At 34.0% G+C, this 19,232-nt stretch overlaps 1 protein-coding gene across 1 annotated transcript; it reads right to left on the bottom strand.

The window, feature by feature from the left end:
• Positions 1-16,996: 16,996 nt before the first annotated feature.
• Positions 16,997-18,624, bottom strand: LOC123316401 (fork head domain-containing protein crocodile). The gene has a single exon (XM_044902464.1). The coding sequence runs from the start codon at positions 18,361-18,363 to the stop codon at positions 17,278-17,280; it is 1,086 nt and encodes a 361-aa protein (XP_044758399.1). The 5' UTR covers positions 18,364-18,624; the 3' UTR covers positions 16,997-17,277.
• Between the last annotated feature and the right edge of the window lie 608 nt (positions 18,625-19,232).

Genomic DNA, 19,232 nt, shown 5'->3' with positions numbered 1-19,232 from the left:
CAATTTTGTTCATATACTACTCACATTAAACATGCATTGAGGCAACTGTCACTTTCATCAGTAAATAACTCCAGTGATAATAATTCAATTTTCAACAGGCAAGCAAAAAAAAGAGCTGATGACTGAGAGTGATGACTTTTATTTATGAGACAGAATTGCTCTAAATGAAATCGAATTATATTTTAGGTATATAAAGTCTATTTGGGAAGTAGAATTCGGAATAAGGTGTACTTTATATAAAATGAATATTCCATAAATCTTATATGATTATAATTTTCTGAGAATTAAAATTTCTGTAAATAGCTACAGAGTTAAATGTAAAAAATATCTAGAAGAATAGTCACACTTTTCAAATGGATAGGTACATACGTATTTGTTGTCTTAGTTTTGTATAGTTTATTTTCTCTAATTCAAAATGTGTTTGCATAGTATCGCTGGATACATATACCGATACTCTAAAAACATTGGTCCCGAGTAGCTTGTCTCAATTCTGACTTAAACCACCTGCTCTCCGCATGTATTTCTGATAATATGTAGTTAGACTCAGATATAGTTATGACACAAGTAGAAATTTCAAATTTTGAATGAATATATTTTGTTCCCCTTTCTGGAAAGAAATTAATACTTTTTCTATTCTTTTTACAATTTATATTCTCTGTTTTTTCCATATGACTTTTGAACTTCCAACAGTTCTAACCAAACGCCAAACACACAGCGCAAAAGGCCCCCTTGAAAATGTTGGCAGGCAACACAGAATACAGGTGGATTGTATTTCTGTCAGAGGAGACTAAAATTACTGAGGGTCGTTACACGTGCATAACATACTAAGGATAGCAAAGATAAGATATTTCATGTGTGATATCTTTAATCTTTGAATGATAGTATGTAACATAAACAAAGAAGTGAGAATCATTACTAATTTGAAATATTTCCACCATAAAAACCAGAGCTAAAAAAATGAAGATTTAATCCGAATAGCCTGCTAGATTGAATGTGTCTCCTCCCTTTCTAAGTTACAGGGTGTTTTTATTCCATTTTCATTAGATCATTTTTGCCCCGTAGTTTGAAACCATTGGATGTATCATCCTGATTCCTGATATTTGCATGGACAATTTATATTTTCTAGTCTACTAGAAAATAAATATTTCTGGCTACTACCAGTTACGTTCGATAAGGGCTGGCGACTATTGGGCCTTTCCTTAACTCTTTGCCTCTGGCAATTTTATCAAAATTTTTCAATTCCTCAATACTTTCTTCGTAATTATTGTACTCTTTCCACTCTCAACCACATAAGTAGTCATTATTTTTCGGAATATCTCAAATGAAACATGAAGCTACCCAATTATGTTGATTTTTTCGCTTCATCGGATCGCTTTTTCACTGAAGTGATTCGTACAAAAAAAATGCTTTAATTTAGCGAAATCTCTGTTCGAAGTATCATTTGAGTAAAACGTGCAAACCGATAATTCAAAAAGCCGTTATAGTTAATTTATTCATATCAAAATAATTGTGCAGCTTCATATATCATATATTCATATCACATGAAATATCTCGAATAATTATTGCTATGAAAGAAATGATTCGGTGCATGCATTTGATAAAAAACTTGGATAGAAAGAAGGATTCAAAATCAACATATTCGAAGAAGAATCGAAGAGTGAACCATTACATACATTGTCGTTTGTAAATTCAGTAAATTGTTTCTCTCCAAGGGTGGAGATGTTGAGAAAATATTGCTTTTCAAGTAGAATGTGTCGTGTTACCTGATCCAAGTTTTGTCATATTTGAAGTTCGTATTATCTATATTAATAAAAGAGAATCTACTTCAAAATGCTTCATTGTTCAAACGATCTCACCAAATTGGACAATTCTTTTTTTTTGTTTATTATTGTTAGGGCAAGGTTTATATAACAAAATATTCCCAAAAAAAATTGTACAGAACAGAAAAAAAGGCATTCCTTTTTCTTACGACCAATCGAGCAATCACGATGAGTTAGTTATCATTATCTACCCTAGAAATAATTTAAATGGCAAAACTAGGTTTGCCGGGTCAGCTAGTTTGATATAATTGTGCAGGATTAAATTTGATTTCTAAAATAATTCCGTTATCGATAAAAGATATTGTAATTGAAGGCTTCAAATGTTGTTTCTTTGATATTTACAGGTAAACCGACAATATTGTTTTGTATATTGGTAAATAAAACTTTGAAATTCACAGAAAAACTCAATTTAGTCTTTTATTCATCCCCAATAAAAAGAACATGTTATATGTATAGATAACTCAAATTTCCTTATTGTATGTAGGTATGATATTTTAAGCTAGTGTTCTGTGTTGAATGCGGTCAGTACATTTCCCCGTTTTCTCAAACATCTTCCATTGAACTCATTAGGTTTAGATTACCTACATTTTCAATCATAACATTCGAATTTTACTCAATCAAATGAGTGACGCTTACGCAGTGCAAAATTAAGCTTTTTCTGAACCCTATTTCGGGAGTTGACTGAAAATACGGAAATAATATTCCTCAGAACTATTCAACACCTCGATTTCCAAAATTATCTTCGTTACATTTCATCTTCAAAGAAGCCCTTTTATATGGGATAATCTTATTGATGAGAAAAGACCTTTGTTACCTTTTCAGAACGGATTATTATCGGTTTAAGACTTGTCTAATTTGTTTATAAGGGTTTATGATTTGTTTTGAAATGAGTGAGTGCGTGAAACCTCACACGAAGCCCGATACCAGAACATATCCGACCAAAAGCAAATATTCTAACCGATGTTTATACTATAAGTAATAAAATTACTGCCGCATATGTTCGTTGCCAGGAACCTACTCTGGAAAAGATTCAAACAGAATTTTCTCAATGTTACAACCTTCCTTCCCACCATCCTTTACAATATGCAGGCCGTATCTGAATTATATTTCTCCATCAAAAATAATTCCCTAGGATTACACTTTCATATATATTTTCGTAGGATGTAAATGAGGAATCTGTCATTAGGTGCATATTGTTTACGTAGTGGAAGCTCATGATATATTCCTGTGTTGAGTTTGGTTAGGCTTTTTTTATATCCCAACGTGTATGTTTATTCAGTATGGGAATGTATAAAGGTGAACAAGATTACATGGAAGACTAAAGTCATTTTGGAAAGGAGAGAACACGGACGATTATAAATATGTACGGATATGAAAATTATACTGGGGAGCTCATCATGGATCAGAAGATTCTATTGAAAAAGGTTGATTTTATACACTTAGTCACTTTAGGAGTGTCCATCGAGAGGTACAACCTCAACAGCCGGTTAAAAGCAATTAATTTTTTATTATGCACTACAACTAATGATTCTAATATTCAAATTATACTTTCATAAATCCATTTCATCATTTTGATCATTAACAGATGAGTTTAAGTTATGAATAAGGAATGTTTTTGGTAATTCAAACTCTTTCTGAAGTCTTAATTCAACGTAACTATTTATAGAATCCTCTGTATTGTCGAGCAGGATTGTGGGGTTTTTGTGTGAGATACCACAAACATTTAGTCATATGTCTATGTATACTTACTTCTCGATTTTCTTTCTGGAAGAAACAGGCTTAGGTTGTTGCTGTATGCTAATGGATTCTAGTTCAGGAGTAAGGTAAGTTATATCAGCTTGATTATAAATTCAGCAATACTGAATTGAACTGAATTAGTTCAAAATACGTTCCATGTGTTCTAAGACCCTGAATTGGATCGGATGTATGGAAATATTTTCACATGTGAAATATTTTTCGAATGATCCAGCAATTTTCAAATAATTATAGAACTAGTCTGATTATATTTTCATCGAGTCTGCTTTGAAGTATACTGTCGGATGCAATTTATAACTCAGGAACAAAGTGACGGAAATGTTCCTGCTTCCTGTCCATTTCATCGAGATGTAATATTTTGGCGAATTCACAGAAGATTTGCCTCTAACGAAAATCCTAGAGGCTTTTTCTATATATGTATTCCGTTATAACTCTTTTGTTGGTCTGTAAATATGTGGAATACTGGAATGATAGATACACAATTTATAATTCTACAATTATTAAGAAGTAATGGTTTTCTTCAAGTGTGATATTTGGTATAGCTATAATGAATCAAATAAATATCTCAACATTTTGAAGTTGAAATCGCTCTATCTGCTAATCCTATCAAATAATGTCCATGAAAACATCATTACATTGAATATCCCAATAAAATAAAATATAAAAAAATAATATAATCCAAAATAATTTGTTTTTGCGTTCAAGAACATACAATATACGAGTAAGCTGCTTGTTTTGAAAGAATGTACAATTACAAGAACAACTCCGAATATTAGACATCGTAAAGATGTCATAAACTTGTCTTCTTCAAATTACATTTAATTTTGAGTTGTGTTTTCTTTAGTACCTATCTTAGATGATAATTTACCTTATAGATTGTAAGGTTTGCATTGTTGAAAATGGCAAAGGATTGTGATAGTTTTTCAAGAGTTAAGTATGTGTTATGTTCTATTTTTCCCTCTGCGCTGTTTTTCAGAAAATTGCTCATAGATTGTTAACCAGGAAGTTATCACCTTGTTATGTTTAGCATATTATTTTTCTACTGTAGCTCTTCTGTATCTGTGACAGTTTATTCTTGATTATTTCCAATCAGCTACATGAAATTGTTATTTTTCAAGTGAAGCGGTAGACATTTTGTCTTATTTCAATGAGGATATCCCTGTCCTGTATCATATAAAGTAGGTATATGCAGAGAAACTGTCAGAGTGAAGTTACTTTTTCGTAGAAAAATGCTTCAACAAGTCGATATTTAAATTAAATTGCGCAACTTTTTATGAATGAATGAGGTCATGCACGGTCTACTGGGAGTGGAGGATACCTATAGATGAGTTTTTTAAATGGCAACCCTATAACTTTCATCTTTCATCTTTAATCAAATAGGTACGTACTACACTGCGAAAATGACATGTTTTTGTTGAAACATCAGTCACGTAGAGTGGTCAGTAATGTGGAATAGTGATCTCCGGTTATTTTTTCACCCTTATCCAAAAAATCAATCATGATTACTGCATGGCAATCCCAAAACACTGAAGCAAGAACTTTTCCAGCAGATTTTTGGTCACGAAACTTCTTAGGTCTTGGAGAACCAGAGTGTCGCCATTCCATCGATTGTTGCTTTGTTTCTGGATCGTAGAAATATAGATACCCAAGTCTCATCCATATAGTAACAATTCGGTTCAAGAAGTCTACATCGTTTTCAAATCGAGCACAGATCGAACGCGATGCTTATACCCTTGCACGCTTTTGGTCAACATTTGGGGATCCATTTTACAGCAATTTTTCTCATGTCCAAATTGAATTATGAACAGATGAACGCGTTCGTATGAAATATTCAGACTGACACAGAAACTGGCCTTCCCGATCGGTCATCATCTTCAATGGAAAATTTACCTTTTTTGAAGCTTGCGGTCGCATACAAAAAACATAGATCACCAAGGGTATTAAGAATGTCTTCGTAAATTTGCTTACCTGTTAATCCTTTTAAATACAGGTACTTGATGATGGCTCGATACTCCAATTTTGTTTACTTTTTTGACCTCAAACATCACACTGACACTTTTAATGAGTTAATGTTCGTTTCTGTGGTAACGCAATATTTTTTTATGCATGGAGCTGGTCTTGGCTACATCCTCGTACATACTAAAGTCACTGTATCATTGACCTCAAGATCCAAAAAAAATTATTCGAATTCAAAGTTAAACTATTTCACCCCTAATATAATAGAATGTGACATTTCTGACACAAAACGTTAGGTTTGCCTTTAAAAAACTCCAACTTCCAACCTTCGTACAGGGTGCATGACAAACCTTTCACTTATTGTCTATGAAAAATTGCCTGATTTCAAATTAAAACTACTTGTTAGAAAAGAGTTACGTATTTTTCATGATGAATGGCATGCTGCGGAACTTCTTTCAGTAAATTACGAAATTAAACACACCTTGAATATTACCTACCAAGGTACTTGCCGTTCTTTCTGAGGAAATGCTGGAATATTTACTAATGAATTCAACCATTTCCATTCCCTAACCTAACCTTCATCTCGCCAAACCAATCTTGGAATAGTCTAATCTTTTTCCCAGAATTTCCGTTCGGTTTTGTGGAATCAGCAACAGGGGAAGAAGAAACGTTCCGACAAAGATCTCCGGAATGCGAATCCACTTGTCGAAGGATTTTTCCGTGATATCTCCACTGGATATTTATTTATGTTTATCAACCTCCCCGGCCTTATTACCATTTTCCCTAGTCCGATATGATTTATAATTCCTAGATCCGAACCGAGTTCTCTTCTGAAATAGATATTTCCTGCCTAAAAATAATATCGTACGATAACAATATTCACGAAGGTACGACGTTGATATTAGTGGACATGCCCTACAGCGTGGAGTTCCTAATCCCCAGAATGCCTCTGTTGACATTCTAGTCTCAAAGCGGACCGCCAAGAAAAACAAGCGATATTTCATTGAATACGTGATGACGATGAGGCTGGCTTCATCTGCTAGACTGACTGGCACCACACACGGAAACAGGAAACGTAATGAAAAACACCCTGTGCCTCCCTCATTCATCATTCGGTAACGAAATACTTTGGGAAGAGATTCGACTGGATGGAACACATGTGTTTATCATACTGAAAAGTGCTCATAATTGTTCGGGATTCTGTCGATTCCTTAAATGTTAAAAGGTCGTTTCTTGCTTAATGAAACCGTGACTGGGATGATTCATTAGGAACGTTCACGTTCTATTAATTTATTGTCTAGTTCTAATAGGTATTGAAAAACACCAGTGTCAGTAAAAAAGCACGGTATTTACCATTCTATATTGGAAAATGTACGAACAGGTCAATATTCATTTTAAAGTAGGTACATATACAACTTTTACGGCCGGTTTCATAATCAAACCTAAAGTAGCTTTAATTTTGAAGCTTCCTTTAACCCTACTAAAAATGACACTAAAGGAAGCTTAAAGTTACATTAAATTCGATTATGAAACTGGACGTTAATCTATAATCGAAGAGAAATATGGGCTTGAGTTTTTTGTTTCTGAATTAGAGAATTAGAATTAAGGATTGCCAAATTCACAATTGCCAACGTTTTTCATGATCGATTCTGTGAGTAGACAAATAGAATAATTGGCTGAATATAACTTACATTGTATACTCCATTCACTTTTATTTTAGCACTCGGTTGACCATGGAAATTTGACACGTTCACTCTGTATAGTACGAAAATGTGGGGTTATTGTCAAAACATTTTTGGGTTTTAAATCAACGCATGTTGCCCGTTCTACGTAAAAGTTTCTGTCATTACGTATTTTACTATATAATTTATCACAATGTCGAATCTCCTCGGAAAATATGTGTCGAACATAATTGAAGTTTATACAAACTGATTGAAGGCATACCAAATCTAGTTATTTGCATGGAAAATGCAAGAGTTCAGTATAACATCATAATATGCACTAGCTTGAGGAGAGTTAATGTTCGTTATCTTTTTTGGCTGAAGATTGAATACGTTACATCAATTGTAGATTTCAAATGGGTAGGGAATGGGTATCTCTCGAAGGAATTAACAGATAATTACAAAAGAATGTTAAATTCTTCAACAAAAATCATCTTGCATTAATGTAAGTAAAAGGATTTAAAGAAAGTTTCAAGTCAATTTCACATGAATGAACAATTAACAGGACAACTGGGACTTATTGGTGGCTGTTCATCTTAATACATTATGATATAGATAATAATAATAATTAGGTATTTATTGGTACCTCAAAACATTTACAATGTATAGGACAAGTCAAATGAGAAATAGAAAAATCAATTTTCGGGAACTTATTCTACGATGACATTCATCGAAAATCCTGTAGTAAACTTTTCGCATTAATTCACTCAAACATAAAATTCTCAAATGCCACCACTTTTTTGGGTCTCCCAATAGAAGGAAATCCTTTGTCATCCTCTTCATTCACAATCTTTTTGATTGTGGAAATATTCAGCTGAAATATAAGTCGTTTAGATTCAGATGAAACATTATATAAATTCTCTAACATTGAATATGTTCGCTAACGTATTGCGGATTTTAGAATATCAGGGTATAACTATTTGAATGAGCGGACATGAATTCTAAATAGCACTTCCTGAAACCCTGTCTCTTTTTTTCAATCACTTTCAGCATTTTCGTAATAAAAATTGATATTAGTTGTGGCAACGGCGTTATGACATTAACGACATTTCATAAGTGCCAACCTTACTCCGTTCTATTTACAAAAACTTGAGAAAATTATTTAATGGCCTAACAAACCTGGACGACTGTGAAGATTCCTAAGTAGAGGCGCAAGCCAAAATTTAGCAACACAGAGTCCAGGAATGTGGCTTTTTCTACGAGCTAAACACACTATCCGAAAATCGTCTAAAATTCCACAGATATTGATTGATTTGAAAAAATCACGAATCATTTCATCCATAAATGAATGGTGCTCTGACATTCGCAATGAAATTGGTTGCGTTACTATGGAAACGTATGTTAAACTGTCAAACTTGACGCATATGAATTTCTCTGGTGTTTTCGAAAACAAAACAGTGTAAAATGATAAGTGATGAATTTTCCATGTCTGGGGACACCGACAGAGTTAGTTGATTCAGTGAATACTGCTTCAATAGAATTATTGCCAAAAAAAATACGTATAAGAGTATAAACACTCGTTCTTTCTTGGAAAATGTTGTAATGGCATACTTCTTGTCGAATAACTGTAAATATAACAGACTGATTTTAAAATTTATTCTGCAATGCATCGAGATTTTCAAAATACGAATTAATTCCTCATAGACAACGTGGTTTCAATCATTTATGTAGAACACTAACAACTGTAAGGAAATTTCGTAACAGTTGGAAAATCTTGACTTTTTTTCGTAATTTGGAAGTACTGCTCAGAAAAAGCACGTTAGGAAGTTCTGTTTTCATATTTGAACGGCACCTGGATAAATGAAAAAAATTGATGGACAAACGACCCTGAATTTTTTCGAGTTTGGGGGTGCCAACATCAGAGGAGCAGTATCGAAAAATGTGGCTTCGTTCAGCAGAGATAAATCCAAGGCAGAAACTGTTCATGCGTTGTGGCTTGCTAGGGATATGTTATATATTCCAGTAACAGGAACAACTGTTCCCTGCAGGAATGTGAAAAATCAATATCGATGTGGCGCGGATCCTTACGAGGGATAGAAACTCTCTGTTTTACTGAATATTTCAGCTAGTGTTGTCTTTACTTGGCGTTCACCCCTTCTGGTTACCTAAGCAACAAGTTGGAATATCCAGATTACATAATCAACTCTTGGAAAAAAGAAGGACAGTTTACTTGAAGTTGATCTTTGAAAAACGAGCAGTTAAATCCTCTTGTATATTTGTAAGTCTATTTGATTCGAAGCCGAGGTACATATGCAGCTTCAAAAATGAACCTTTGAGTATTATGTAGAAGAATAACTTCTCACAATGATATGAGACATTGACAAACACCTGGAAATTAATCTCTTCGGGTTTTCATGTTAATTTCGAAAATTTTTCACATTTTTTCCGGGAGTGTGATTTAAGTTTTCAATATTCTCGATTTTCATTTTATGAAAGCTTTTCGATTCTTCGATTACTTGTTACTAGGAACAAGTTCGATATTTCCTTTCCCAAATAGCAATCTGTTATTTTCGAATTTCAAGCCGAATCCGAATATGGTCTCAGGTGGTTTTGCAGGTATAATAATCTGATTTTTTCCCAAAAATTCATATTCCCCTGATATTTATTCTAAAGTAAAATTTTTTCGAACTGACACCACACTTCTTGAGGGACTGATGGAAAAAAATAATTATCACATCAGAGTACACTTTCGATTTCATTCTAAAGTATAGTTAACTTGTATAATTTTCATATGATTTTTTCTAACCCTTGCCTAAGAGCGCTCTGTAATAGTTCAGTCACAACACAAGGTATGTCATTGAAGGTGGGTGAACCTATTTTAGGTGCCTTCGTCATTCCTGTCTAGATGACAGCGTTAAATATGCTCCAGGCCATCTGTAAAATACATCCCCAGGGACGAGAATATTTCAGCGCATCGATTTATATGATAAGTAAGATTTATTTATATTATGGGGTATTAAAAGCCCATCAAAATTCGTAAATATCTCAATTCTCCAGAAGGAAAATAATGAGCTAAAAATATAGTTGTTGTATTAATAATTCAAATGTCAGTTTAAGGTTCAAATTTTTCTTTCGAAATTCAATCATTGATTATGGAAATATGAGAGTAGTGAAATATTTTTTCTTCAATATGAAACACCAAGAACCAACAATCAAGTATTGCCTTAAAATTGCGAAAAATGTCAGATATTTCTCTTGTTCATTTCCATCACTTTTTACAAACAGATCACTAAATATACAGGGTTAGGAACAATTGCAAAATTGTTTCAGTTTTTCAATTATTTCAAAATATACAGGGGCTATGAAGAAAATCTTGTATTAAAGTTATAGGGCTGTTGAAATCTACATATGTATTTATATTATAATTACTTATTTGGATCGTCGGCTCAATTTGAAACATTTTCTATCAACGTAAATCCATTAGTTTTCTAGATATCATCTCATCTTGATAGGTTATCAAACACAAAATAAATTTCAAGAAACAAAGTATTAATAAACTAACTAAACTTGTAAGACGAAATTTTTCTCCCTCACATAAACCTTGAGCATTCTGCTACATAACTCGTAGGTGGAGATTACAGATGTCACGAAAAGTGGGTGACATTAAAAAATCTTTAGCAAAATACAATACCCCCTGAATGCTTTCTTATTATACTGCCCAATTCAGCTCCTGTTTCTTTTAATCAGACAAGTTAAGTGGAATGTTATGCCTGGTTTAGAAGCAAGTAATGAAATTCGATATTTCTGAGTGATCACAGATGACTAGCGCAAGATGATATCCTGCCCAACAAATTCAACTTCTTCCACTTTTTGATGAGAATTGGACTCGTGTGGCAATACCCACTGAATAATCTAATGATCCTGAGGTATAGCCTTCTCTTTTCAGCCCTGATGCTCTAGTTCTCGATCTGATTGTATGCAAGTATGCAATCGAATTGAGCTACACTCTTCAGGTGGAAATTTATGGTAAGTAACGTTTTGTATTATTGCACAGTGGCTAAATTTGATAGGTGATTTCCTCCAAGTTGGAAACACCTTTCATCAGATATAAAGATATTTATTAAAATCATCTTCTTGAAAACGTTGATAATATTCTATTCTTCTTTAATTTTGTAGAGGTGTCATTTTAGAGATTTTTTTTTGGTTTTCTTGAAATGTAGTCTGTTTTCAGAAACAAACGGGCGGCTTCTGGATATACTTTTATATTTCGTTGATTTCCAAATCTGCTGGCCGATTTGTATGGAGTGAACTTTCCAGTGAACGTTTTAACATAGTTTAGGAAGACATCGATGGTTTTCAATCCTGAACATCCATGTTTTCTAACTGAAACATCGAAATTACTGAAATATCTTTTGTATCGCTATGATGGATAGACCAAACCCTCATCCAAGAGAGTTTGACTCCCACTTGCGAGTTTTTTTAATAACAAGAGCGAACGATAGTTGGGTATTCGTGATTGGAATAAAGCCTTGCCTATTATAGTTTCTAAATACTTCAATCTTTGATTATTCCACGAACGATGTCGAAATATTTATTGATATCCGTCATTTATACAAATAACCAGCTATTATACAAATATACAAACTGTAGAAATACAAATTCAGGTATTTCTACAACGAATGGCGATGCATCGCCTGTCTAAAACGATTGATGATTACAACCACTTTGTCAGTCCACCCCAAACACAAGAATTGATAGCAACAAACAGTGGTATCTCTGCATATTTTCATGTTTTTATTCAGGGAATGGCAAGATTAGATTGATTGATGCCCGTTCTCACTAACAAATAATTTCAGACAGGTTTAACGTTAAATATAACTTATTACAGTGATTTCCATTGTTACATTGGCAAGTGCCATGGAAATCACAGAAACAAGTAGGCTTCAACTGAGCCTGCCTCGAATTCTTGATTAGGTATGAGAAATGTGAGTTTTAGAATTATTAGAGCCATTTGTTCAATTTTTTTAATCTTGAGTTTTTATAATCGATTCAATTGAAAAATACAAAACATAGTGTAATTGCTGTAATATGTAACCATTCTCATTCTCTGAACTATTGAAGGTTTTTTAGTTATTTCTCATGAAGTTATATTAATCATTATATTGCCTAGAATGTCTACTCAATTTAATTTTTTTCAGTTTTCTGGTTTTCAAGAAAAAAATTTGTAATTACTTCATAGGTGCCATCTTTAAAGAGCTAAAGAACTATTCATTTACACCCTATATGTATATTGTCCCAATTTCGAGATCTTGTCAGTGGTCGGCCAACTTTTCGTTTTTTAACGTTACTTGTTTCAGGCGGACATCTTGAAACAGTGTTTTAAAAATATTTCGAATTCTAGAAGAAAACTGCTAAATGATTGGGATACAGTGTATCAGTATTTCATAGACATACTTATCGAAGATTTTTTTAACGCTGATATACGAATTTATTTGTTATTTTTTATGCATATTCCAACAAAATATACATTTATTCAAATCATTCTTAATTTCAGAATGTATTGCCGTCTATCGAATTCATAAAAGACGGGTATAGTTTTTCAATGAGCTGGGATATTTAGATTGGGAATATGTATATGTATATGTATTTATAGCGGTATGATCCATAAATCTATCTCAGTAAATCTTTTCCTCCTATTGAACCGACGATATCTTTCATTTACGTAAACCGAAACCGATGATTTTCTGGAGAATATGCGGGAACGTCGGACAGAAATAAATTTGCATAACTCAATGAAATTTATGTAATCTGGAATTTCGATACTGTTCCTGTTGAACGTAAGAAAAAGTTTCTGCTGATATTCTGAGAATTTAGAGATCCCAGTTTTTGGAAGTGCTCTACATCCTCAATCATTGAGAACCATCTCGAGAATTTTAGAACGCTACACCTGAGGACAGAGTTCCAAGATCGAATAAGCACGACAAGTTTACTGTTTTTGATAAGAGGGGAAAAATTCCTGCAAACGCCCTGTAAAATTTTTATTATATTCCCAATCTCCTAGTTCAGAAACGTTAGCCAACCATATAAATACAAAAAAGTTTTAATCCAAACGTATTTTTTTAATTCTATTTGTGCCTTTCAATTGCCTTAATCATTTAACAATCTTTGAAATTGGATTATGAAATATTTATATTGTAGAAGCTATTAAAAATAGCTGCCAAATACTGGTTTTAAATGTGAATCCTCTCACTTGGAAATATCAAATTTGAGCCATTAATGAAGAATGTCTCACGAATATCACGAATACTGGTGAGCAGATAAAGTTTGATCATCCATTGAAAATTCGGACTAAACCTGTAGAAAAGACACCTTACCTACCTTGACGAGTCTGGTGGAAAGATCAGATGGTTACTTCCGAGCACGTACTAAATTAAAACTTCCGCAGCTTAACGTCATTCCACAAGAGAAATGTGTTTAGTATTATCGCTTTTGTGGGTCTTTCAAAGTTAATAGGGATAAACGAGAAAAATGAAGTCAACGCTGAATGAACTGCAGTGCGAACACACGAAAGGGTTAACCGAAGTTAGATCTTGCCGTTGACATATTATCCTAAAGTAATGAGCCTATCGACCGTGTCTGAAGTAAAATTTTTTTTTCTCACGATGTTTTGTCTTCAATAAGAACATTTTTTTCTCCTTCACAATAACCTCGAGAACAGGTTGTTCCATTTTCCTGTTATTCTGCTATTCTACATATCACGACTATAGACTTATTACCCCGATATTATTATTTATTATGTCTATGATCACGACAGTTTAATTTTCAAAATATTGTATTACCATTTTTCTCGAATCGAGTCGGTTTAAAAGATACAGGTAAAATAAAAGTATTCTTCATTCTTCATATTTTATCGTATAATGTGCTGTTTTCGAGTGATTTCATATTCAAAAATATCTGTGATGTTTTGGAAAATTGAAATAATTTTCATTATGAAAACTTAAAATGTCTATATCTTTTTATCAGTATTGAAACGGAAAAAATTGTATAGGAAAAAAATGTTTCTTTTGACTTCAAGAATCTACTACTGAAATATTTGTACGAGTCAAAGACTCACCCTGTATTTTAGGTACACATTTCAGTTAAGCTTTCACTAACTCTGCGTTGTTTGAATGTTAAATTTTCAAATTTTTTCAAATAATTCTGAAATAAAGCTCTGCTGTAACATAAATAACTTTCCATTAGAAAATTGTCCTTTTTGGGCCACCGTGTTTTCGTCACAATAATCATAATTACAAATCATGGAGTCACAAAATGGTTGCAATCTCGAAAACTCAATGTTTCCGAATTTGAACCCCACTTTTTCATGTCCTTGAAGGAATCTAAGGTAAAAAAGAATGTAGGTGTTATACTACGAAATATACAAATAAGCTTTTTGAAGAATTGAAGGAGATGTGTAATATGAGAGTTGAGTTAGAAGGTACATGAGTGAAATGAGCATTTTTTGAGACTTAGATTTTTTTTTAGACGCAAAAAATGTTCACTCTCACAACTCAAATGCCCTATAACTAAGTTGTTATCATGCTTGTTAAATGATATAGTATTTTTCTTCAACATCTGAAAAATTCAATTCTGCCTATAATAAATTCCTTTGGGTATGAATGAATAAACAGTTTCAAGAAAATATCATCTTTTGATAATATTACGCTGAACCGAGATAAGATGTTCCATCCTGGATTTTTCACATCCCTTGTCTGCAGTAAAATTTGAAGAGGGTCGAATATTTGGAAACAATGGCTCCCGAGAACCATAAATTTTATCATTTCGAGAACAGATGTGTGAGTTCCAGGGCATAAGGCTTGCATTTATCACTTGAATATTCAAGTGTTCCAACTAGAATTGCCTGTTAACCCTTCCATTCCAGTTCCTGATTATAAATTTCAGGCCAAACCTTATTTTGGATATTGATAGAGGTAGGAAAAGAGTGATTCTTTCATCAAATTACGGCTTATCATATTTTAGGTGTTGAATTTAATATGGCGAAATGCATACTTACATATAGTACTTATTGGATGGAAGCAATTATAAAAATTGATGTACCTACATGTCAAACATTCAACCCATTTGAATTCTCCTCAATCAATTACATCTAATTCTCAGAAATAACATATTAATTCTTTATTCCATTATTTTCATCAAAAATTCATTTTTGGACACCGATGCAGTAGAATATTTCACCTATTGGGTGAATCCTTCCACCTATTGGGATTTAAATTGTAATTAAAATAAAAGTGAGAGTGAAATCAGGAGAAAATAAATATGAATGTTTTCGAAACAAAGTTGAATGTCAGCTATGCATTTCACCGTTGAAAACTTCAGTCTTTGTTTCCAACTTTTATGATGGGACGAAGTGTGGGTGTTCTCATTGTAAAACATCTGTTTTGTCCCTTTCCGTCTTTCCTAGTAATCAAGTGTTTGCCTGATCGGTCCTTAAGTTTCACACAATATTGTTGGGACGGTGCTAAACCACAGTATAGACACCAACTTGGTGTCTATGGTGTCTATACTGTGGCTAAACATGCTATTTGGTAACTCAACCTAATTGACCCACTCATTCCTCAATTTAGATTTTGTATTTTTGATATTGGGGGGGAATGAACGAATAAAATTTTTAATGTGTTAACACCCAAGTTATTTTTTCAAGTCCTCAAAATATTGCAATTTGAACTATTCAAAATACATAGTTTGTTCAGAAATTTTTTTACCGGGCCTCCAATCACTAATTGGTGTCATGAGCTAATAAACTGTATAATTTACCGAATTTCCACTACTGAATGAAGGTAAAGTTCATCTTATTCAGTAAAAAGTACTGGTGTGGCAGTTTTATGAGTCTATACTTCTATACTTGACAAATTGTTGGATTTTAGCAGAAAGTAGGAGGACAATCGCTGATGGATACTGGATTTCAACTTCATTGGCTTCCGAAATAAGAATAAGAAAAACTTATATTAATAATAATAAACTAAGAATAATACTTTTTTCGATGTTTAAATGAAAATAGTGAATTAGAATCCGCTCATCTACTATTCAGGTATTTTACCAGAAACTACTATGTATATCATACATTGATGAAATTCCAGCAACAAAAGCCAGTATCAATGTGTGTACCGACTCAAAACTTTCAACTGCATGATTTCAGCCCTATTACCTTTCGAGTAATGTTTGAATTGTTCTACAATAAATTGTTGCTTTATAGTAGCAGTTCGAATATCATTTTAGCCGTAGGTAAAACTTTCAGCATTACCTAGAAGAGAACAAATCAAAACTATTGATAATTTTCTCAAGGAGGAATTTTAATCAATGTATCAAATTTGCTTTTTGAAATACATAAAATGTGAGTGAATATCGTGGACTGAATTTCCAAAACCAAAGAACCATTTAAACTTCAAATATGTATACCAACATACATAGTTCTGACTTCTTGACTGCAGTTCAATTTTACCCCTTTTATTCATTGATAGAAGCCAAAAGCTTGAAGGGTGTTTTTGGGGATTACCCGATTTTCACCAAACAATAGGAATAAAGAATTCTGAATACTTACCTTTCGAAACAATTAATTTCATAGCAGAGATATTCCATTATTGGAAGAATCAATACAATCAATTGATTACAAATCGATATTTGCATGATTCAAGATCAAGTATCTTTTCTTCATTGATAGTTCAATAATTTGGAAATAATGAAGGAGAGGATTAGGGTTGGAAAACTGTTCTTGATTGAAACGAGTAAAATAGTTTGTAAGGAGTACATAATATCTTTAATATTGAACGAATATCACATTTAAGTTTTCTTTCATATTCTCTTATAAACAAGGAAATCACTACCCAATAATGCACGGCTCAGACTCTCAGCACCAAAAAAAAAAAAATTGCCATTAACGTACTTACATAATCACATTCGGATGAGATGGGTTAAAGTCTTCAAATCGAATGACAAAAGCACTCAAATAATAAATAATAGGAATAAATGTACACTCATCAACCATTGTCTATTGCAATTTTATAAATAAAAACGTCCTAAACAGCACATTATTGATGATAATAACCTGCCGTCGTCTTGTAAGTGGGTGGGGTTGTTGAAACGCCGGAATGTCTGAAACTAGACAACTGACAGCTCGGACCGATGGCCCCGTCGAAGATGATGTCTCTGTATCCAGGTGTGGCCGTGGTGGATTCCGGCGAGGTCTCGGGGCTGTACCATGGGGCATACCTTGAAGCCGTTTCGTCAGCGATGTACTGATGTTGAGGACTGGTCGCACTCGAACAATAGGAATAAATTTCGGCTGGGGAATGCAGTCTTCCTGAGGCCGGATGGATTCCCATCTGGTCTCTGCTGATCATCAAACTGTCCACTGAAAACGCCGTAGATGGATCTATGGTCTGGATCGGCGGTCCCACGTCTCCCATGAGATGGTCCTGCTGATGACTCATCGGGAATTTCGCATCCACGTATTTGTTGTTCATGCAGGGCGTCAAGTCAGTGTCTAATTCTCTCTTGGATTTATATACAAATTTCGCTTTCGCCTCTTCAACCTTATGTTCGACTCTCGGCGATAAGACTGTTGTTGGAGGGGTTTCCGTCTTTAATTGTTGTCTTTTTAAAGCTTCTTCTTTTTCTCTCAGAGCGTCTTTTTTCTTGAACCGCCTACGTCTCCTCAAGTACGACCCGTTATCGAACATGTTGTAAGAGTCTGGATCGAGGGTCCAGTAGCTTCCTTTTCCCGGTTTCTTATCGTCCCTGGGGATCTTGACGAAACATTCGTTTAAGCTCAGGTTATGCCTGATGGAATTTTGCCAACCTTGTTTGTTCTCTCGGTAATAAGGGAAGCGTTCCATAATGAATTGGTAGATGCCGTTCAGTGTGATTTTCTTCTCTTTTGCGTTCTGAATGGCCATGGCGATGAGGGCGATGTACGAATAGGGAGGTTTTACCATGTCTTTGGTGTTGGTCATTTGATGCTGCTGATGGTGCCATGCTGCATACCCGTATCGGGAATACTGTTCGTAGGCATAGTGATTAGTCGAGACGTTTACTGCTGCAGCTGCTGCTGCTGTCGAATAAGGTGCGGCACTAGTGCGATAATATGCATTTTGATCGGTGAAAATCGTATGCATCGTCAAAGTGGATCGTCCGATAAACTTTACTCCAAAACTGGTTTTCTTTACTCAACTAGTCAACACTCAACTATTTCAACTGGATTGTTCGTATATTGTTTTCTCTCAAATCAATCTTTGAAAAATAAATTTGCTTTCACTAAATATTATGATACACAACATCGGAAAGTTTACACAAAGATTAAGTAGGTAGATATAAACACTGGCACATAGCTTCTCGATAGGGTACAATGTTACTAGACGAAACAGATGGTTAGGGAGTTGACTGGGTTATTTCAGAGGCGGGTCCAGCATCTGCGCAAGTTCTGTCATCAGCAACACCGCCTTCATTTCACCCTCCAATGGTAGGCAAACCGGATAATTGCCGACTCGAATTAGTCCGGGGTCCCATTGCTTTATGTCAATAAAGTACGCCCTCCTTACAAAGTCCTTTCATAGCAGCAAATGCCAAAAATCCCAGCGAGCGCTGAATCCAGCTGCTAAGTACCTATCTTAGCTACTTGACATAAGATAAATAAATGCGAAGGAAGCTGAGGAAGCGATTTGCGGTATCCCCCGATTTTGTAACGTAAATATCCAACAGTCCATCGATACCGAGATGATAATCTTTATCCTTGGCGGGGAATTAGTATGACAGAAATGCCTCTCCGCGTTAGAATGAGGGAGAAGAATTTTTTCGCGATGCGTACAAAATTGAATTGATATTCATGGAAAAGATAACTAACTAATCGATTCTTTAATGTTGCTTTCGGATCAGTGACAAAAGCTAAAGGTGGCGATAAGGATCTTTATGATCTGATTAGAGTTATCAAGTATGTATAATTATTAATTGAACGATATTGAAATTAAATTGAGGTAGGTGACCCAGT

The sequence above is a fragment of the Coccinella septempunctata genome, chromosome 1 (assembly GCF_907165205.1).
Source record: "Coccinella septempunctata chromosome 1, icCocSept1.1, whole genome shotgun sequence".
Taxonomy (NCBI): Eukaryota; Metazoa; Arthropoda; class Insecta; order Coleoptera; family Coccinellidae; genus Coccinella; species Coccinella septempunctata.
Note: the sequence above shows the minus strand (reverse complement) of the source record. Positions and strands in the feature narration are given on the sequence as shown.